Consider the following 19,076-nt stretch of genomic DNA (forward strand, 5'->3'; position numbering starts at 1 on the left):
GTGACTTTAGGGGTTTTTAACCTCTCTGTGCCCCACTCTGCTACCTATAAAGTGGGGACATTGATGCATGGGTATTGCAGCAGTTAGAGATCATATGAATGAATGAGGTCTGGCACACAGACCATAGACAATAATGGTACCAGTTTCACTAACACTGTTAGTAACCACCACAACTAATTTAGAAGGGGGTTCTGTGACAGGCAGAACCAGATATTCTGAGGATTCCTCTGAGATGGAGGACCCTGGAAAGTCAGTGCCGTTCTGTAGGTTGCTCATCGCTGACTCTCGTGTGTTCATCTAGTGATTCTGGTCCTCTCCGCATCGCAAAGACACCATCACCGCCCGAGGAGGCCTCACCCATCCCGAGCCCGACAGCCAGTCCCAATCACACGCTGGCACCTGCGTCTCCCGCACCAGCCAGGCCTAGGTCACCTTCACAGGTAGGAAGAGGTGAAATATACTGGGGAGAATGCAAGAACTGGTGGTGAGGTGATCCTATCTGGGATAATCCCATAGTGCTGGGGCATTAAAAGGAGTTTCCTGTTGGGGAGACTTGGAGGCTGTGGGCATTGTGATGGTTGCTAAGGAATCAACCTCTCCAACGTGGATTCCTGTTTTCTCACATGCCCTGTGTTGGGGTGTGTTGAGACTTCTCTCCACAACCTCAGCTTCCCTAGGCTCACGTGCACTCCTCTTTTCCCACCTCTCACTCTCAGAAGGGCCCAATCAATATCACCTTCTCCCTGGACGTTCCCTCCTTCTAGCACTTTCGGTCACACTTGTAGAAACTCTGGCCAAGAAAGCTTCACAGCCTGGCTTATACGCCATTTTACATCTTCTGGTCTCACCCACAGTATGTGGCACATGAGTGGACATTCATCAAAGTTATCTGGAACAAACAATCGAGAAAAACAGCGAGGGCTGGAAAAGGTCAACACAGAAAAGCATTGCCACCCTTGTCTTCCCCACTTGGGGTGAAGGCAAAATTCCTACAGCAAGAGTTGAAGTTCAAGTCTTTGAAACTAAGGGAAGTGGTGAGAAGGTCCATGGAATAGATCTGTGAAGTCCTGACTTCTCAAAACACTCTAGTGGAACATGAAATGCATGTTCTCTGTGGGTGATCTCACGGCGTCCAGTGAAAAGCTTTCCGGCTTATAGTGTCAAAATTCTAATTTCTTGCTGAAATGAGGAATCCGTTTTGGTTGACTTCATAAAGGGGGCAGTCCTAGTTTAACGTGAGAGGCGTAGGCACCTGGCCCTGGCCCTGCATGCAGCGCTGGCATCGAAGGGCAGGGGGTTGCACTCTCTGAGTGATTCTTGGGGGGCCCTTGCTTGTGGGTGCTCCCAGAGTCACGTAGGCAGACTGCATTCTCTACTCCCTCAGGTCCCTTTTTCCTCTGTGCATATCTAAATGTCAGTCAGAGCAGTATGTCTGCCCAGCACTGTTCAGGTGGCATTTCTACACAACTCAGATGCCGTCTTTGGCCGAATTAATTTGCTTGTGTCTCTCATGTTTTGTAGACAAGGAAGGGGCCTCCCGTCCCACCGCTGCCTAAAGTCACCCCAACAAAGGAACTCCAACAGGAGAACATCATCAGTTTCTTTGAGGACAACTTTGTCCCAGAAATCAGTGTGACGACACCTTCACAGGTAAGTGCCTGCTGCAGAGCTGGGATGAGCACACAGGTACCAGGGCAGCAGGATCCTCGGGGACCATCTCTCAAGGTGCCAGATGTCAGAGCCAGCAGCATCACACCAGGTTGGCCTTAATCACTTGGTATGTCTCAAGCATTCTCAAATGGGAGGCATACACACAGTTTTTGGAAATACTGAAAAGTGTAAAATGAAGAATTTTAATGATTACTTACATTATACTGCCCTCACCTAGACACTAATGCACTGTGGCGTGTTTTCCTTCATGCTTTGATTTCTAGGTGTATACCGATTCCATACCACAACATCAAGATTATATTGTTAGGGATTCCTGACTTTTCTGCTTCAGCTTTTTGAACATTTTTTTCATGTCATAATATCGTCTCTTCCAAAGAAAATGTGGAAGCAGAGTATTCTCTCTGATGGATGGACCAGCCCGTGATTGTGATCACAGGTCATTTCTGATTTCCTGTTTTTTCACCAGCACTTCTATGAATGTCAGTATATGTTAATTCATGTTTACAACCTCAGTTATTTCTTTTACATTGCTTCCTGGTAGAGAATAGGAAAATGAAGTTAAAAGAGGTGAATATTTTCAAGCTGTTTGGCCTTCATAACAAGTAACTGTATCCATTTCCATGATTTGGCAAAGACACCTGGCTGCACCTGCTCCTGCTCCAGCTCCCTTGGTAGGCTGCAGACCCCTCTCTGCTAGCCACTTGGTGGTCCTGTTGCCTAGAATGACGATTCTTCACTTCCAGAGCTGTTCCTCATGCCATTGAAGCTATTTTTTAAAATTATTTTTTAATTTTTTTATAAACATATAATGTATTATTAGCCCCAGGGGTACAGGTCTGTGAATCACCAGGTTTACACACTTGACAGCACTCACCATAGCACATACCCTCCCCAATGTCCATAACCTGAAGCTATTTTTTTAAGACTGAGAGTCCCCAGAAACATCCTGCCAATATTACTTACCCCCGGTGGTCTCAGAATCAGAAATAATCCCTACATTTTGCAAGAGTTGTGAGTGCAGTGCTGTAATTACTGAGTACATCCATAATAACACTGTGTATCACGTGCTAATTACAGTCACATCCTGTTGATAATAACAGGAATAATGTGCTAATCACAGAGAGCTCAGGAAATAGAAACTCAGAAGAAATGCAAATCAAAATGTGTCATTACATTTTTCCAAAAAAGACAGACATAATGATGGCCAACAGTAGCATGAAATCTGGAAATGCGTCAACAAGACAGGATGGAATGAAGAATGGACAGAGGGACAGATCAGATTGATAGTTATATAATAAATCAGACCCAGCAAGATACTAATTCTAAAACCCAGGTGGTGGGTCAATGGCTACCCTCTGTAAATTCTATCAAACTCTCTGTATGCTTGAAACTCTTCAAAATAAGACCTTGAGAAAAAAAAATTTCAGGTGTATTTAATATTTAAATAATAGAGCAAAACCTCCAGTAAGAGAATACAGAAAACTTTAAGAAGCGCTTTATAACCCTGCAGTAGAGAGAAATTTTTAAATAAACCAGAAAACCCAAGAAGACATAGAAAAGATGCATTTTATTGACTATATGAATATTAACTACTTTTGGAAACCAAAGGATATCATCAACAATAGCAAAAGAACAACAGATGGGGGGAAGGGAACTAATTGTATCATATGTGGAGACAAAGGGTTAACATCCCTAATATAAAAAGACAACCTGGTGATTCACAGACCTGTACCCTGGGTATAAAAATATATGTTTATAAAAAATAAAAAATTAAAAGTAAAAAAAAAAAAAAAAAAAAAAAAAATGTGTCATTGTTTTTAAGGGCATTTATGAATAACGTGCAATAACTTTTAGCTATTGTTTTCCTTCAGTGTTTTGTAGGAGATGGTGAATTGGGTAAGGTAATGGGGCCTTGACTGTGATTTAGCAGCTCCTCTGAAGGGGGAGACTTGCACGTTGATGATCACATGGACAGATGATGTCTGTGGCTCCACAGATGCCTCCAGAGATAGCAGTCTCGGAGTCAGGTGATCTTATCTGGCACCAGCCATTGTGTGGACCCCAAACTCCAGTTTTCATTTCCAGCTTGTCCTCTCCCTTTGATTTGCTAGCAGCTCAGCTTCTTTCTCTTTCTTGCTACATCAGTTTCAGACTGAGATGTTTAAGGTGATCATATCCTTATCCTTGCTCAAGTTGCTTGCCCCTGCACCCTTAAATAGCATGCTCTCAATCCTAACCACTAACAGAACTTGCTCACCTAGAAGCCAGTGCCCTTGGCTGAAGACACCCCCACTTAGCACTGGAGGCAACGGAAGTCGAGGCAACATGGCATGTAGATGAGTTCTAAAGCAAAGCTGGGGGCTCAAGACAGTTCTTTCCTTTAAAATGTTTTGTTATTTGCAGTTGGCTGGCTCACATAAGGGTCTTTGGTAAAAAAAAAAAAAAGAAAGCACTTTTTAAAATCACAAATCCTAGAAGAGTCTCTGAAGTACTTCTAAGAGTGTGAACGTTCGCAATACTGAGCAGCAGTCATGGGTAAAGTCAAGAGTCCTGGACAGAGGGAGAAGAGGCACCTGTCAAAGCAGAAAGGGCTTGGGCTGGGGCTGCCACAGGGACGCAGCTGGCTGGAGGGCAGCCTGCCCCAGCCTGGCTGGTTTTGGTGCACTACTCCAAAGCCCTGGGGAGGGAAGGAAGATATCGCTTCCCACCCTCTGGACCTTTATAACATGCTTGCTGGTGTCCCCTCCAATGTGCTAGGTGATTTGGAAAGCACTAACCACCAGAGACCTTGCGGAGGTGCATTTTGGGGATTCAGGTTCATTTATGTTGTTTTCATTAGGAGGAAGGAGAAGGGGGTTTCTGTGGGGTTTTTTTCCACATTTGAAGCGGCGTGGCTCCCGTGTGAACCACGTGAACCACAGTGTGTGACCAGAAGCAACTCCATTGACTAAGCGGCTGTTCATCTAGTCACCATCTCAAGAGAGGGCGTGAGGCAGGGATTTATGTTTCAGTCCACTTTCTCCCCTAATGAGTGATACCATGTAGCTTTATTCAAAATTGCACAGATGTTACCTTTCCCTGAAGCTTCTTGACTATTTCCTCAGTTCCTTATTCCTCTGTAGATATGCTCAGATATGTGTTTTCACCTCTTTTGGGTCACATGCAGCAGTTTCTGAGTCGGCAGACCCCGGGTGGGGGCTGAGAATCTGTATTCCTCACAAGAGATGCTGACGCTGCTGGTCGTGGGATTAAACTGTGAGAACCACTGTTACAGGCCAGGATTTCCAAATGTGTGGCCATGAACAAAGTACCACAGTGAATGAAGAGATCTCTTCCAGGGAAATATCAAGCTGAGTCAAGGGTATATCATGACTGACCACTTACAGCTGCTCCACTTAAAAATAGTGTGACCTGGGGATAAAAATATATGTTTATAAAAAATAAAAAATTAATAAAAAAAAGAAAAATTAAAAAAATAGTGTGACTTGAAATACTCCGTATTTTGCTTGTTGGACGCACTCATACACGTGCATGCTTGTAACATCAGATACGTTGATCAGACTGTATGTCAAGCTACACATTCTAAGTGAATGGTCAGTCTCATCAAGACTTTAATGTTTTAAAAAAAAAAAAAGACTTTAATGTTTTTATTTTATTTTATTTTATTTTATTCATTTGGTGGGCAGCAAAGCAAGGTTTATTGAGTGACAGCAAAGTGATAGTACAAAGCTCCTGAACAGGGAGGGGGCCCTAGAGGGTTGCCCTTGGGACTATGCTGTTTCTAAACATGCACAGGTAAATGATGAAAAAGAATAAATAGGAATGCCAGGAGAAAATGAGATGCCAGTTGCATGGAAGCAGAGTATTGGAATTTAGCAAGCTGAGATGTATCCGAAAAGCTTTCCTCCCAGATACATGTATTTATAGTAATAGGGAGTCGACCCTTTCAGTTTTATGTTGATATTATTACCAAGTTTATACGACATTCTACATTGAACAGATAGGTCTGCGTTCCCAGTTTGCTGTTTTTATCCTGAGCCCAGTGGGGAACTACATTTGCATTAATCCCGCCCACAAGTTCCAGATGTGGTGACTGAGATATTCCTCAACATCTGACAGATTCGTATGTCCCATCCACCAAGCTTCATGGCAGTGACAGTCTCTCTTGAGTTTGTCTTGGGATTTGAAAGGAATGCATCAGACCTACAGAGCCCTCTATTGGCCTCAGACTTTAACTCTATCATAGAATCTTCTCTGGGAGATTTCCTTGCTTGGTAGTAGGGAGAGATCTGTGTGTCAACACAAAAGCGCTGACTTTGCTTCCCTGGTTCTGTTTACAAAAATGAAACTGCCAGGGGACAAACCCAGCCCTTTCTATTTTTCCCTCCCAAGAAACTAAATAGGAAGAGGTGTGTGTGTGTGTGTGTGTGTGTGTGTTTCTTACGCTATTCTTTTAAAACAGCATTTTCTATCAAGTCCCATAGGATGCTGTGAAAAGGGGTCCTGGTCATAGGGGGCTGGGAGGGGCTGCATCGCCTTTTGCTTTACATACTTTATGTTAGTGTGTCCAAGGCTCTGAGAAGTTCTGCAACAAAAGCCATGCTTGTTTAAATCAGAATTTCTCTAACAGTCTTCCTTTCTTCCCAAAGTACTACTTGTTCCAGGGAAATGGGCATTTGCTGAAACACATTTAAGAAGTAAGATTTAGAAGGTATTATGTCCCTAGAAACCAAATTTATGGCATATAAGTAGGATTTTAACAGATCAAGACAGAAAAGGCAATCATATATTTGTGCACAGAGGTATACACACATGCAAGGTTGTTTCTTTTTTCCTTCCAAAGTCCAAAGTTTTGGACTGCTTTCTCTTCTGACTTTTTAATTCCATTCATGTTCATTCTCCTTTCCCACCAGGGCTTTCCATAGGGACTGTGGCTCTGAGCAAATGTTGGGTAGGGGGAGGCGCTCTGTCCATATAACCAGTTTGAGTCACTTGAACATATCAGCAGTAATCTGGCGGTCAGTCTCATGGGATTCCACACATGAAATGCCATGTTGGCCAGCGGGCGCAGTCTGCTCACCAGGCACCCTCTTGGAAACAAACCAGGCTACCACATTCCAGGACAACTGGGTGTGCATGACCCCTCAGCGTTCCTCCATATAGAGCAGGGTCCCAGAGTGCTCCAAAGAGGAAAGGTGGGGGCCAGGCCCATGTGGGTCCTGGTGCAGATTTGGGGTGTCCTGACTGGATAGCCTTGCTAGCCACAGCTGCCACCAGCAGAAGAGGACTTAGGTATCAGGAAAGGTGCTCAAAAGGGTGAGGCCCCCCCTGAGAGGCACAGGGCTTGGGGCAGGGTCCCTGCTTGCCTATCTACCTCTCACTGGCCAAGAGGAAGAAGACATTACGCATTTTTGAACTTTTTTTTTTCACAGCAGGTAACCACCAGCTATTTGCCTAAATCTTTTCCAACAACGATGTTGCGTCTTTTTTGCTCTTTCATACAGCGTTCTCTTTTACAAACCCATATGGGTTATTTTTGGCCCATCTAAGCTCATTGCTCCAGGCCCATCTTGCCATTCTTGCTGGGAGAGCCTACTGTGCGGGAAGGCAGGACAACAGCACAGCCGTGCAGTCCCACGGCTGTGGGTGTCATGTCAGCACCATTCATTTTGATACCCTTACATCTCTGCTTTCCAGCCGAATGCTGCATCTCACATCTTAAGTTCATGAAATCATCCTATTTTTCCTAGCCGATCACATGGAAGTAGATATTCAACTTGCTTGATAAGTTTACAAAAGCGTCTTTTTTGTCTGGTCAGTCCAGACAGAGGCAGTCCTGCATGCGCGCACCGCCTCACTCCTGGTAGCTGTCACTGGTTGTGAATACCGCCCTGGCTTTGCTTTTCAAACATTGCTATATTTCTGGGCCAGCTGCCTCTTCTTTCAGTTGATGTTTTTTCAAAGTAAACACGTTAGCATTCTTGTAACACAGAAAGAATTAGTAATATGGAAACTGGAATGAGGAAAACAGTGAATTTCAGGCCCCGGTTAGGTCGGTCTATTGCCTCAGTGGGTCACCCTCGGCACCATGGTTCCTGCAGCAGACACAGCCAATTAGTGCTATGCACCAAGGAGTGAATTTATCCTCTGGGGCCCTGACAATATTCTTAAACCATTGCGTAAGTTGGCCTCGCAAGCTTCCAAGGTTCTTAGACTCCTGAACCTCTAATGTTGCCTTGACTTTTTGCACTTCCCCCGTTTTGCATTTTATATTCTACCTCTTTACAAAGCATCCCATGGTATAAAGCTCTTTTGAGATTCTGTGTTGTTGAACATGGTTTCATGGTATGGGTCGAGAGTGGGGGTTAGATGGTGCAGAAGGCCAGCAAAGGAAGGGTAGAAGGGCCCTACTGTAAAGTTGAGCAGACCTGTTCTCTTTCTACAACACTGTGGTGCTTCTAGGGCAGACATGGAAAGCAGAAGCCTATAGACCACACCTGCCAGCATCTTAAGCACCTGGAAGATAGTGGATACTAGATGCCCAGTAAATTGAACAAATCCATTTTAACTCTTTCTCTCCTTAATGTTCAGGATCCATGTTCTGTAGAAACTTCTTTGGGTTTTCAATATTAGCAAAGTCCTTCAGGTTGTTATATATCAGCGATTATACTAAATTCCAGATGTGGTGGTAGGAGGGCCTTTCATCCAGTGGTCATCACAGAATGTCACTTCAAGCACAGGCCCCATCCCTCTGTCCTCGGTCCCTCTTCTCAGTACTGTCAGTTGTTACCCTCTTACTCAGAGTGTGTGCAAGGCCAACAAGCAAACTCATGAGGTACTACACTAAGGATGGCTGTACCATCTACCACCTTGTTTCCAAACCAATCCCCCTAGGGGAACAGCTCCTTAGAAAGTTTAGTTTGCTGTGTGTCAGCTCATGGAAACATTTGCAAGATTATATAAACAGGCACATAGACCAAATGTGGTAACATTTGTGACAAGCCTAGGTGACGGGTAAATGGATCTTCATTGTATTGTTTTAGCGTTTTTATATAATAAAAGCTATAGAACAAATACTTGACCATGTCCGATGAAATGGTTGAATGAGGTCTCATTCTGTGATTTCAAATCTAAATCTCTCGAGCCTCGGCAGTATACTATAGCTATTGCCATCACTCACATTAACAGTGATGTACCCATCTGTAGTGGTCTTGTCACAGGCTTCCGGTCATAAGGTTAAGTTCCCTTAGGCCACTGCATGCATTACAAATGAAATGTTAAAACTTTACTCACTGTTATAAATTATGAGCTATTTTGTGACCCTTCCATAAAAGACATGTCTGTGACATGAAAAATAACTCCCAGTGGGCCTTTTTCCAAAAAAGTTTATTTAAGCTTTCTGTCTTAAGCTTCCTAGTCTGACCTCCCTGCCTTACTGGGAAGATAATAAGTGTCCTGCAAAATATTTAGAATAGAGTAAATGTCCTCAAAATACGTTTAATAAAAGAGGGGCGCCTGGGTGGCTCAGTTGGTTAAGCAATTGCCTTCAGCTCAGGTCTTGATCCTGGAGTCCCGGGATTGAGCCCCGCATCGGGCTCCCAGCTCCACGGGGAGTTGGCTTCTCCCTCTGACTTTTTCCTCTCTCATGCTCTCTCTCACTGTCTCTCTCTCAAATAAATAAATAAAATCTTTTTAAAAATATGTTTAATAAAAGAATAAAAACTGAACGCTTGGGACGAAATAGTACCTTTGGCTTTACTGTCATCTGGATCACTGAAATATTGTGTTCCCATTAAGAAATCAATGTGTGTGTGTGTGTGTGTGTGTGTGTGTGTGTGTCTGCATGCAACCCTGGGGATGTTTTGGAGACTCTAAATGTTGTGTGACTCTTATTGTTTTTGATGTGAGAACACTTAGTATCTTTTTTATTGGGCAAATTTCAAGTGTGTAATACACTGTTTTTACTTACAGTCAAGTTTTTACTTACAACTTAACCAACATCTCCCTATTTCCCCTCTTAAACCCTGGCAGCCACCATTCTACTGTAAATTGAAATCTCTGTTACCTGATATGCTTATAAGAATAATGCCATAAAAGGACATTATTAAATAAAGGGGTGCCAGTGTGGCTCAGTGGGTTAGGCCTCTGCCTTTGGCTTGGGTCATGGTCTCAGGGTCTCGTGATCGAGCCCTGCATCCGGCTCTCTGTTCAGCAGGGAGCCTGCTTCCCTCTCTCTCTCTGCCCACTTGCGATCTCTATCAAATAAATAAATAAAATCTTAAAAATAAAAAGAATAATGCCATAAAGGATGCCTTGTAAACACAAAAAAATAGTCAATTACAGAGAAGCAAAAAGTTTAAACGTGTAGTGATATTTTCCAGCAAAACCCACTCTTAAAATGTACTTTTCATCACAAAGGCAGAGGGAGAGGAGAAAGAGACTCTTAAGCAGGCGCCGCATCCAGCCTAGAGCTGGATGCAGGGCTTGATCTCAGACCCTGAGATCATGACCTGAGCCCAAATCGAGTCATGCTTAACCGGCTGAGCCACACAGGTGCCCCTAAAGTATACATTTTGATAATTTTGAAATATGTGTACACCCATGAGACCATCACCAGGATCAAGATAATGACCCCTAAAGCTCCTTTGTGTCTGTAATCGCCACCGTTCCTCTCCACATATTGCACTCTCTAGGCAGACACTCATCTTTCTGTCCCCGTATGTTCATTTGCATTTCCTAGAATTTTGTGTAGATGGAATCGTACAGAATGTACCCTTTTGGGTCTGGCTTCTTTTCCTCCGCATCTTTATCATGAGGTTCATCCATTTTGTAGCATGTATCAGCAGTTCATTTCTTCTCTTTGCTGAGTAGTATCTCATTCTATGGACACATCAGGGTTTGAGGGATTTTTCATCTATTGACAGATATTTGGGTTGTTTCCAGATTTTGGCTGTTATATATAAAGGTACTGTGAACATCTGTATCCAAATGTTTGTGTGTATACATGTTTTTATTTCTTTGGGTACCAGGTCATACTGGAGGAATAAGTTTAACTTTTCAACTGCCAAACTTCTAAGTGATTATACTATTTGAGTTTCCATCCACATTGCATAAGCATTTCAGATTCTCCACATCCTTGCCAACACTTGGTATGGCTAGTTTTTTAAAATTTTAGCTGTTCTGGTAAGTGTATAGTGTTATTTCATTGCAATTTAGTTTAGATTTCCCTAATGGTTAATGATGTTAGGCATCTTTTCATGTACTCATTTGACATCTGCTTACCTTCTTTATTTCCCAGCTCAACTGAGGTATAGTTGACAAATAAAAATTGTATATGTTTAAGGTATACAACTTTATTTTTTGATATATGTACACATTGTGAAATAATCCTCCCAACCCAGCTAATTAACATATCCATCTCTTCAAATAGATACCTTTTTAAAAAATTATTGTTTTTGATGTGAGAAAACTCAGTATCTATATTTTGGCAAATTTCAAATCTGTAATACACTATTTTTACTTACAGTCACCATGCTGAATATTAATAGATCTCTAGGACTTGGTTAACTGAAACTTTATACCCCTTAACCAACATCTCCCTATTTCCCCTCCCCTTAAGCCCTGGCAACCACGATTCTACTCTCTACTGCCATGATTTTTACTATTTTAGATTTCACATATAAGTGAGATCATTTGTTTTTTGTGTCTAGCTTAATTTACTTAGCATAAAAACTTCTGCACAACCAAGGAAACAATCAAGAGTATAAAGGCAACCTAAGGAATGGGAGAAAATATTTGTAAACATCTATCTGAAATATATAAGGAACTCACACAATGCAATAGCAAAAAAATAAAAATAAAAATAAAAATAAAAATAAAAATAAAATATTTGGATTTAAAAACGGATAAGGGACCCACCTAGACAGTTCTCCAGAGAAGCCATACAGGTTGCTAACAGGCAAAGGAAAAAGTGCTCAGCACCACTAACCATTGAGGGACGTAAATCAGAATTACAGTGAACTCTCACCTCACACCTGTTAGAAGGGCTATCATCAGAAAGACAAGAAATTGCAAGTGTTGGTTACAATTTCTTTTGATACACTGTTGATGGGAATGGAAATTGATAGAACTACTATGGAAAACAGTATGGGGTTTCCTCAAAAAATTAAAAATAGAACTACTTGATGATCCAACAATTCCACTTCTGGGTACTTATTTCAAGGAAATGAAATCACAAATGGTCACTGCAGCATTATTCATGAGGGACAATACATGGAAATAACCTAAGTGTCTGTCAGTGGATGAATGAGTGGCTCAGTTGGTTAGGCGGTTCATTCTATTAGGAGAGAAGTGCTCTGGTACTAAAATCAGAAAATGACATTAAAAAAAAACACCCTATGGACTGATGTTCTTCATCAACACAAATGTAAAAATGCTAGAGAAAGATTTAACAAACTGAATGAAAATATATATAAAAATGAATTGTATCATGACAACTGGTGTTTATCTCAGGAATGCATGATTAACTTAACACATGAAAACTAATGAATGTAATTCATCATATTAACCACAACAAAAAAAAACCTCACATGATCATCTTGATAGATGCAGAAAAAGTATTTGAAAAAATCCACATTCATTCCTGTTCAAACTCTCAACAAAGTAGGGGAAAAAGGCAAATTCCTCAACCTGATAAGAGTATCTATGAAAACCTACAGCTACCACCATGTTTAATAATGAAAGACTGGATGCTTTTCCCCTAATATCAAGACAAGGATGGCCGCCTCACCATTTCTATTCAGTAATACACTGGCAGCGCTAGACAGTAAAAATAAAATAAGCAGAAAAAAGAAATAAAAGGCATCCAGAATAAAAAGAAAAGGTAAAACCATCTTTATTCACAGAAGATATGATCACTTATACAAGAAAATCCATGAAAATCTATTTAAAAAGCTACACAGGAACTAATATAGAGGTTAAACAAGGTTGCAGGATATAGCATTAATACACAAAAATCAGTTGTATTTATATGTAATGGTATGAACAATCAGAAACTGAAATTTTAAAACTATGACTTACAATAGCACTAAAAATATGAAATACTTAGAGATATACCCAGATGAGAAGTACCTGTATACAGAATACTATAAAGCACAGCAAAGATAAATCAGAGAAGCCCTTAGTAAAGGGAGAGCTATACTGTATACACGTAATACAGTATAATTAAGATGTCAATGCTCCCAAAACTGATCTTCAGATTCAACGAAAGACCAACCAATATCTGTACTGGGTTGAATACTGTGCCCCATGCCCCCAAAATTCATGATCATAAGGAACCTGTAAATGTGATGTTATTTGACAAAAGAACCTTTGCAGATGCAATGAAATTAAGACACAGTCATACTGAATTAGGATGGGCCTTAATGCAATGACCAGTGAGCTTATGAGAACAGAGAAATTAGGACACACAGACACAAGGAGAATGCCATGTGAAGATACAGAGCACAGAGCACACAGACACACAGGGAAAATGCAGTGTGATGACCGAGGCAGAGACTCGAATAATGTTCTAGGTGCCATGGAACACCAAAGACTGCCAGCAACCATTAGGAGAGAGAGGCAAGAAAAGATCCACCCAGACCTTCAGAAGAAGCATGGTCATGCTAATATCAGACTTGATCATGACCTTGACTGCGGATGTCTAGCCTCCAGAACTGTGAGACAATAAATGTCTGTTGGTATAGGCCACCCAGTTCATGGTTCTTTGTTAAAACAGTCTTAGGAATCTAATAAATTATCCCAGAAGGTGTTTTTTGTAGAAACTTACATATTGATTCTAAAATTCATATGGAAATTCAAAGGATCTAGAATAGCCAAAACAACTCTGAAAAAGAATAACAAAGTTGAAGGACTAATCTTATCTAATTTCAAGACAGCTTTACAGAAAGTGGCAGTAATCAAGATAATATGGTACTGACATAAAAGATAGGCAAATGGATCATTGGAAAAACCATAAAGTTTAGAAACAGAACCACACACATATGGATAACTAATATTCCACGAAAATATAAAGGCAATTTAGTAGAATAAGGACAGACTTTCCAACAATCACACATCATTAGTGAAGAAATAAACTTCAGCCCATACTTTAAACCACATTAGAAAATTAACTCAAAAATCGGTCACAGACCCTAATGTAACACCTTATGCCATAAAACTTCTAGAAGAGAACACAGGAGACAATCTTTGTGTCCCTGGTTAGACAAGATTTTTTTAGACGAGACATGAAATGTCTAATTCTGGAAAAAGAAATACATGGACTCCACCAAAATAAAAACATTCTACTCTTCAAAAACTCTCTTCAAAATCCTGATAGATGTAGAAAAAGTATTTGAAAATGACAAGACAATTTGAATGACAAGGTAAGTCACCTACTGGGAATAAATATTTGTAAATCATATCTGGTAAAAGACTTGCATCCAGAATATATAGGGATTCTCAAAACTCAATCAAAGTAATAAATACAACAGCAAAAGTTTTTCACAGACACCAGTGATGATACACTAGTTTCATAATGTCCTCCAGACTTATCCATGTCACAAATGGCAGGACTTACTCTTTTAAGGCTGAATATTCCACTGTGTATATACATATTTTTTTTAAGATTTTATTTATTTATCAGAGAGAGAGAGGGGGAGAGAGCGAGCACAGGCAGACAGAATGGCAGGCAGAGGCAGAGGGAGAAGCAGGCTGCCTGCTGAGCAAGGAGCCCGATGTGGGACTCGATCCCAGGACGCTGGGATCATGACCTGAGCTGAAGGCAGCTGCTTAACCAACTGAGCCACCCAGGTGTCCCAAAAAGATTTGGGAAATATTCGCTCCTCTCCAGTTGTGTAGAATTGGTATTTTTTTCCCTTCCCTAATTCTTTGGTAGAATTCACCAGAGGAGCCATCTATGCCTGAGGAGTTTTTGTTTTGTTTTGTTTCTCTCTTAAAAATTTTTTTTTATTTGAGTATAGTTGGCACACAATGTTACATAAGTTTCAGATGTACAACATAGTGATATGGCTTTTCTATATGTGTAAGTTTGTATTTCTCAAGAAATTTGCCTCTCTCATCTAAATTGTTAAATGTATTAGAATGAAGTGATTTATAATAAATACTTCCTTATTTTTCTTTTTTAATATGTGTGGTGATGTTCCCTCTTTCATTCCTGATATAGCTAATTTGTGTCCTCTCCTCCCCCCCACCTTGATCAATCTGGCTAGAGGTTTATCAATTTTATCAGTCCTCTCAGGGAAACTTCCTTTTGGTTTTATTGATATTCTCTCTCTCACTCTCACTTTCTATTTTATTCATTTCCACTCTGATTTGCATAATTGTCCCCATTTCTATTTAGAATTTTATTTGCTGTGTGTATTTCCCCCGCTAGTTTGCAAGGTAGAAGCTGAAGTTACTGATTTGAGACCTTCCTTCTTTTCTTATATAGGGATTTAGTGCTATAAATTTCCCCTAAATACTGTTTTAGCAGCATCTCACAAATTTTGGTGTGTTGTCTTCATTCTTAATTCAATTCAAGATAATTTCTAATTTCCACTTTGATTTCTTCTTTTGGTTTCTTTTATCAGGTTATTTTTGTAATTTTGCCAATTCCAGAGATAATTCTCTCACTGATTGCAAACTTAATTCCACTGTTGTCAGAGAGCATACTTTGTGTGACTTGAATGTTTTTAAATTCATTGAGACCTGTTCATTGTTCCAGAATAGTGTCTATTATGTTCCATGTTCTGCATGCACTTGAGAAGAATATGTATTCTGCTATTATAATGGAATGTTTTGTAAATGAGGTCAAACTGGGTCTTGGTGTTTTCTGTATCTTCTATAACATTGAAGGTCTAGTGAAATCTCCCCTACAATATTGTGCATTCTTTTTTAAAAGATTTTATTTATTTATTTGACAGACATCACAAGTAGGCAGAGAGAGAGGGAAGCAGGCTCCCTGCCGAGCAATGTGGGGCTCGATCCCAGAACCCTGGGATCATGACCTGAGCCAAAGGCAGAGGCTTTAACCCACCGAGCCACTCAGGTGCCCCATATTGTGCATTTTGGAAATTCCCTTTTGCTGTTTTCTTGGTTCCTCATGTATCTTCATACTCTATGATTGAATGCATAAATATTAAGAATTAATGTCTTTTTGTATTATTTTGTATTAGGAAATGAACTTCTTTATCCCTAATAATGTTCTCTGATTTGAAATCTACTTTTCTTGACATTAGTATAACTATTTGAGCTGTCTTTTGGTTAGACTGGTATATTATATCTTTCTTCATCCTCTTACTTTTAACCTATTTGTGTCTCTATATTTGAAATCAGTTCTTAGAGGCAATTATCTATTGAGTCTTGCTTTCTTAGTCCAATCTAATAACCTCTGCTTTTCATTATATTATTAGACCAGTTTCATTCAAGGTAGTTATTCACATGGTGAAGATTAAACCTAGCACTTCAATATTTGTTTTCTATCATGCCATCTATTTTAGCCCCCTTCCTGCTTTCACTGCTCTCTTTTAAATTAATTGATTTTTTTATTACTCTTTTATTTTATTAGCTATAACTTTTTTCTTATTTTAGTAGTTGCTTTACAGCTTGAAGTACATGTTTTAATTTATTACAGTCTACCTTCAAATAGTAGTACACCATTTCAGGTATAGTATTTCAGGTGTAATATAAGAAAATTCACAGTAATATATGTACATTTCCTCATTTCTGATTTTTCTACTATTTTTGTTATAGATTTTACTTTTTTCCCCCTGGATTTTACTTTTTAATGTAAAAATAACTTAATCTTTCTTATTTTTAAATTACTTTATGCTAGTCACCATACAGTACATCATTTGTTTTTGATGTAGTATTTCATGATTTATTGTTTGTGTATAACACCCAGTGCTCCATGCAATCTGTGCTCTCCTTAATACCCATCACAGGCTCACCCATCCCCCACCCCCTTCCATTTAAAAGCCTCAGTTTTGTTTCTTGGAGGCCATAGTCTTTCATGGTTCATCTCCCACTCTGATTTCTCTCCCTTCATTTATTTGTTCCTACTTCTAATGCCCTCCATGTTATTCTTTATGTTTCATAAATAAGTGAAACTATATGATAATCGACTTTGTTTGACTTATTCCACTTAACATAATCTCCTCAAGTCCCATCCATGTCGATGCAGATGTTAGGTATTTATCCTTTCTGATGGCTGAGTAATATAAGATTGTGTGTATGGACCACATCTTCTTTATCCATTCATCTGTTGAAGGGCATCTTGGCTCTTTCCACAGTTTGGCTATTGTGGACATTGCTGCAATGAACATTGGGGTACAGATGGCCCTTCTTTTCACTACATCTGTATCTCTGGGGTCAATACCCTTTAGTGTAATTGCAGGGTCATAGGGTATTTCTGTTTTTCATTTTTTGAGGAACCTCTGCACTGCTTTCCAAAGTGGCTGTACCAGTTTGCATTCCCACCAACAGTGTAAGAGGGTTCCCCATTCTCCACATCCTCTCCAACACTTGTTGTTTCCTGTCCTGTTGATTCTGGCCATTCTAGCTGTTGTAAGGTAGTATCTCAATGTGGTTTTGATTTGACTTTCCCTGATGGCTAATGATGATGAACATTTTTTTCATGTGTCTGTTAGCCATTTGTATGTCTTCTTTAGAATGTCTACTGGTATGTCTGCTCAGGTCTTTGGCCCATTTTCTGACATAATTATCTGTTTTTTGGGTATTGAGTTTAAGAAGTTCTTTATAGATCTTGAGTATCAGCTCTTTGACTATAGTCTCATTCGCAAATATCTCCTCCCATTCTATGGGTTTCCTCTTTGTTTTTTTTTTATTTTCCTTTGCTGTGCTGAAGCTTTTTATCTTGATGAAGTCCCAAAAGTTCATTTTCACTTTCGTTTCCTTTGCCTTTGGAGATGTGTCTTGAAAGAAGTTGCTGTGGCTGATGTCAAAGAGGTTATTGCCTATGTTCTCCTCTAGGATTTTGATGGTTTCCTAACTCACATTAATGTCTTTCATCCATTTAGACTTTATCTTTGTGAATGGTGTAAGAGAATGGTGGAGTTTCATTTTTCTGTATATAGCTGTCCAATATTCCCAACACCATTACTGAAGAGACTTTTTTCCACCGGATATTTTTTCCTGCTTTGTCAAAGATTAGTTGACCGCAGAGTTGAGAATTCATATCTGGGCTCTATATTCTGTTGCATTAGTCTATGTATCTGTTTTTGTGCCAGTACCATGATGTCTTGGTGGTCCCCAGCTTTGTTTTCTTTTTCAACATTTCCTTGGTGATTTGGGGTCTTTTATGCCCCTATAAAATTTAGAATTGTTTGTTCTGGCACTTTGAAAAATGCCCTTTGTATTTTGATGGGATGGCATTGAAATTATAGATTGCTCTAGGCAGCACAGACATTTTAACAATGTTTATTCTTCTGATCCATGAACGTGGGATGTTTTTTCATCTTTTTGTGTCTTCTTCAATTTCTTTCATGAGCGTTTTGTAGCTCTTAGAGTATAGATCCTTTACCTCTTTGGTTAGGTTTATTCCAAGGTATCCTATGATTCTTCATGCTAATGTAAATGGAATAGATTCTCCAATGTCTCTTTCTACAATTTCATTGTTAGTGTATAAGAAAGCAACTGATTTCTGTGCATTGACTTTGTATCCTGCCAAATTATTTGAATTGCTGGATGAGTTCTAATAATTTGGGAATGGAGACTTTTGGGTTTTCCACATATAATATGACATCATCTGCGAAGAGAGTTTGACCTCTTTGCCAACTTGAATACTTTTTATTTCTTTTTGTTGTCTGATTGCTGTTGCTAGGACTTCTAGTACTATGTTGAACAATAGTGGCAAGAGTGGGCATTCTTGTTGTGTTCCTGATCTCAATGAGAAAGCTCTTGGTTTTCCCCATGGAGAATGTTATTTGGTGTGGGGTTTTCATAGATGGAATTCATGGAATTGAAGAATATTCCCTCTATCCCTATATTCTTTTTTTATACCTTTTTTTTATTTTAATTTTTTATTTTTTATAAACATATATTTTTATCCCCAGGGGTACAGGTCTGTGAATCACCAGGTTTACACACTTCACAGCACTCACCAAATCACATACCCTCCCCAATGTCCATAATCCCACCCCCTTCTCCCAAACCCCCTCCCCCCGGCAACCCTCAGTTTGTTTTGTGAGATTAAGAGTCACTTATGGTTTGTCTCCCTCCCAATCCCATCTTGTTTCATTTATTCTTCTACCCACTTAAGCCTCCATGTTGCATCACCACTTCCTCATATCAGGGAGATCATATGATAGTTGTCTTTCTCTGCTTGACTTATTTCGCTAAGCATGATA

General features: G+C 39.9%; 1 protein-coding gene across 2 annotated transcripts in view; it reads left to right on the top strand.

The window, feature by feature from the left end:
* Positions 1–19,076, top strand: part of AMPH (amphiphysin) — a 255,664-nt gene that overhangs the window by 179,044 nt on the left and 57,544 nt on the right. For both annotated transcript variants that reach the window (XM_059397249.1, XM_059397248.1), the window contains exons 10-11: positions 302–440; positions 1,522–1,650. In XM_059397249.1, coding sequence (XP_059253232.1) covers positions 302–440; positions 1,522–1,650 — 268 coding nt within the window. The remainder of the gene's footprint in view (positions 1–301; positions 441–1,521; positions 1,651–19,076) is intronic.

This window comes from Mustela nigripes, chromosome 4, assembly GCF_022355385.1.
Source record: "Mustela nigripes isolate SB6536 chromosome 4, MUSNIG.SB6536, whole genome shotgun sequence".
Lineage (NCBI taxonomy): Eukaryota > Metazoa > Chordata > Mammalia > Carnivora > Mustelidae > Mustela > Mustela nigripes.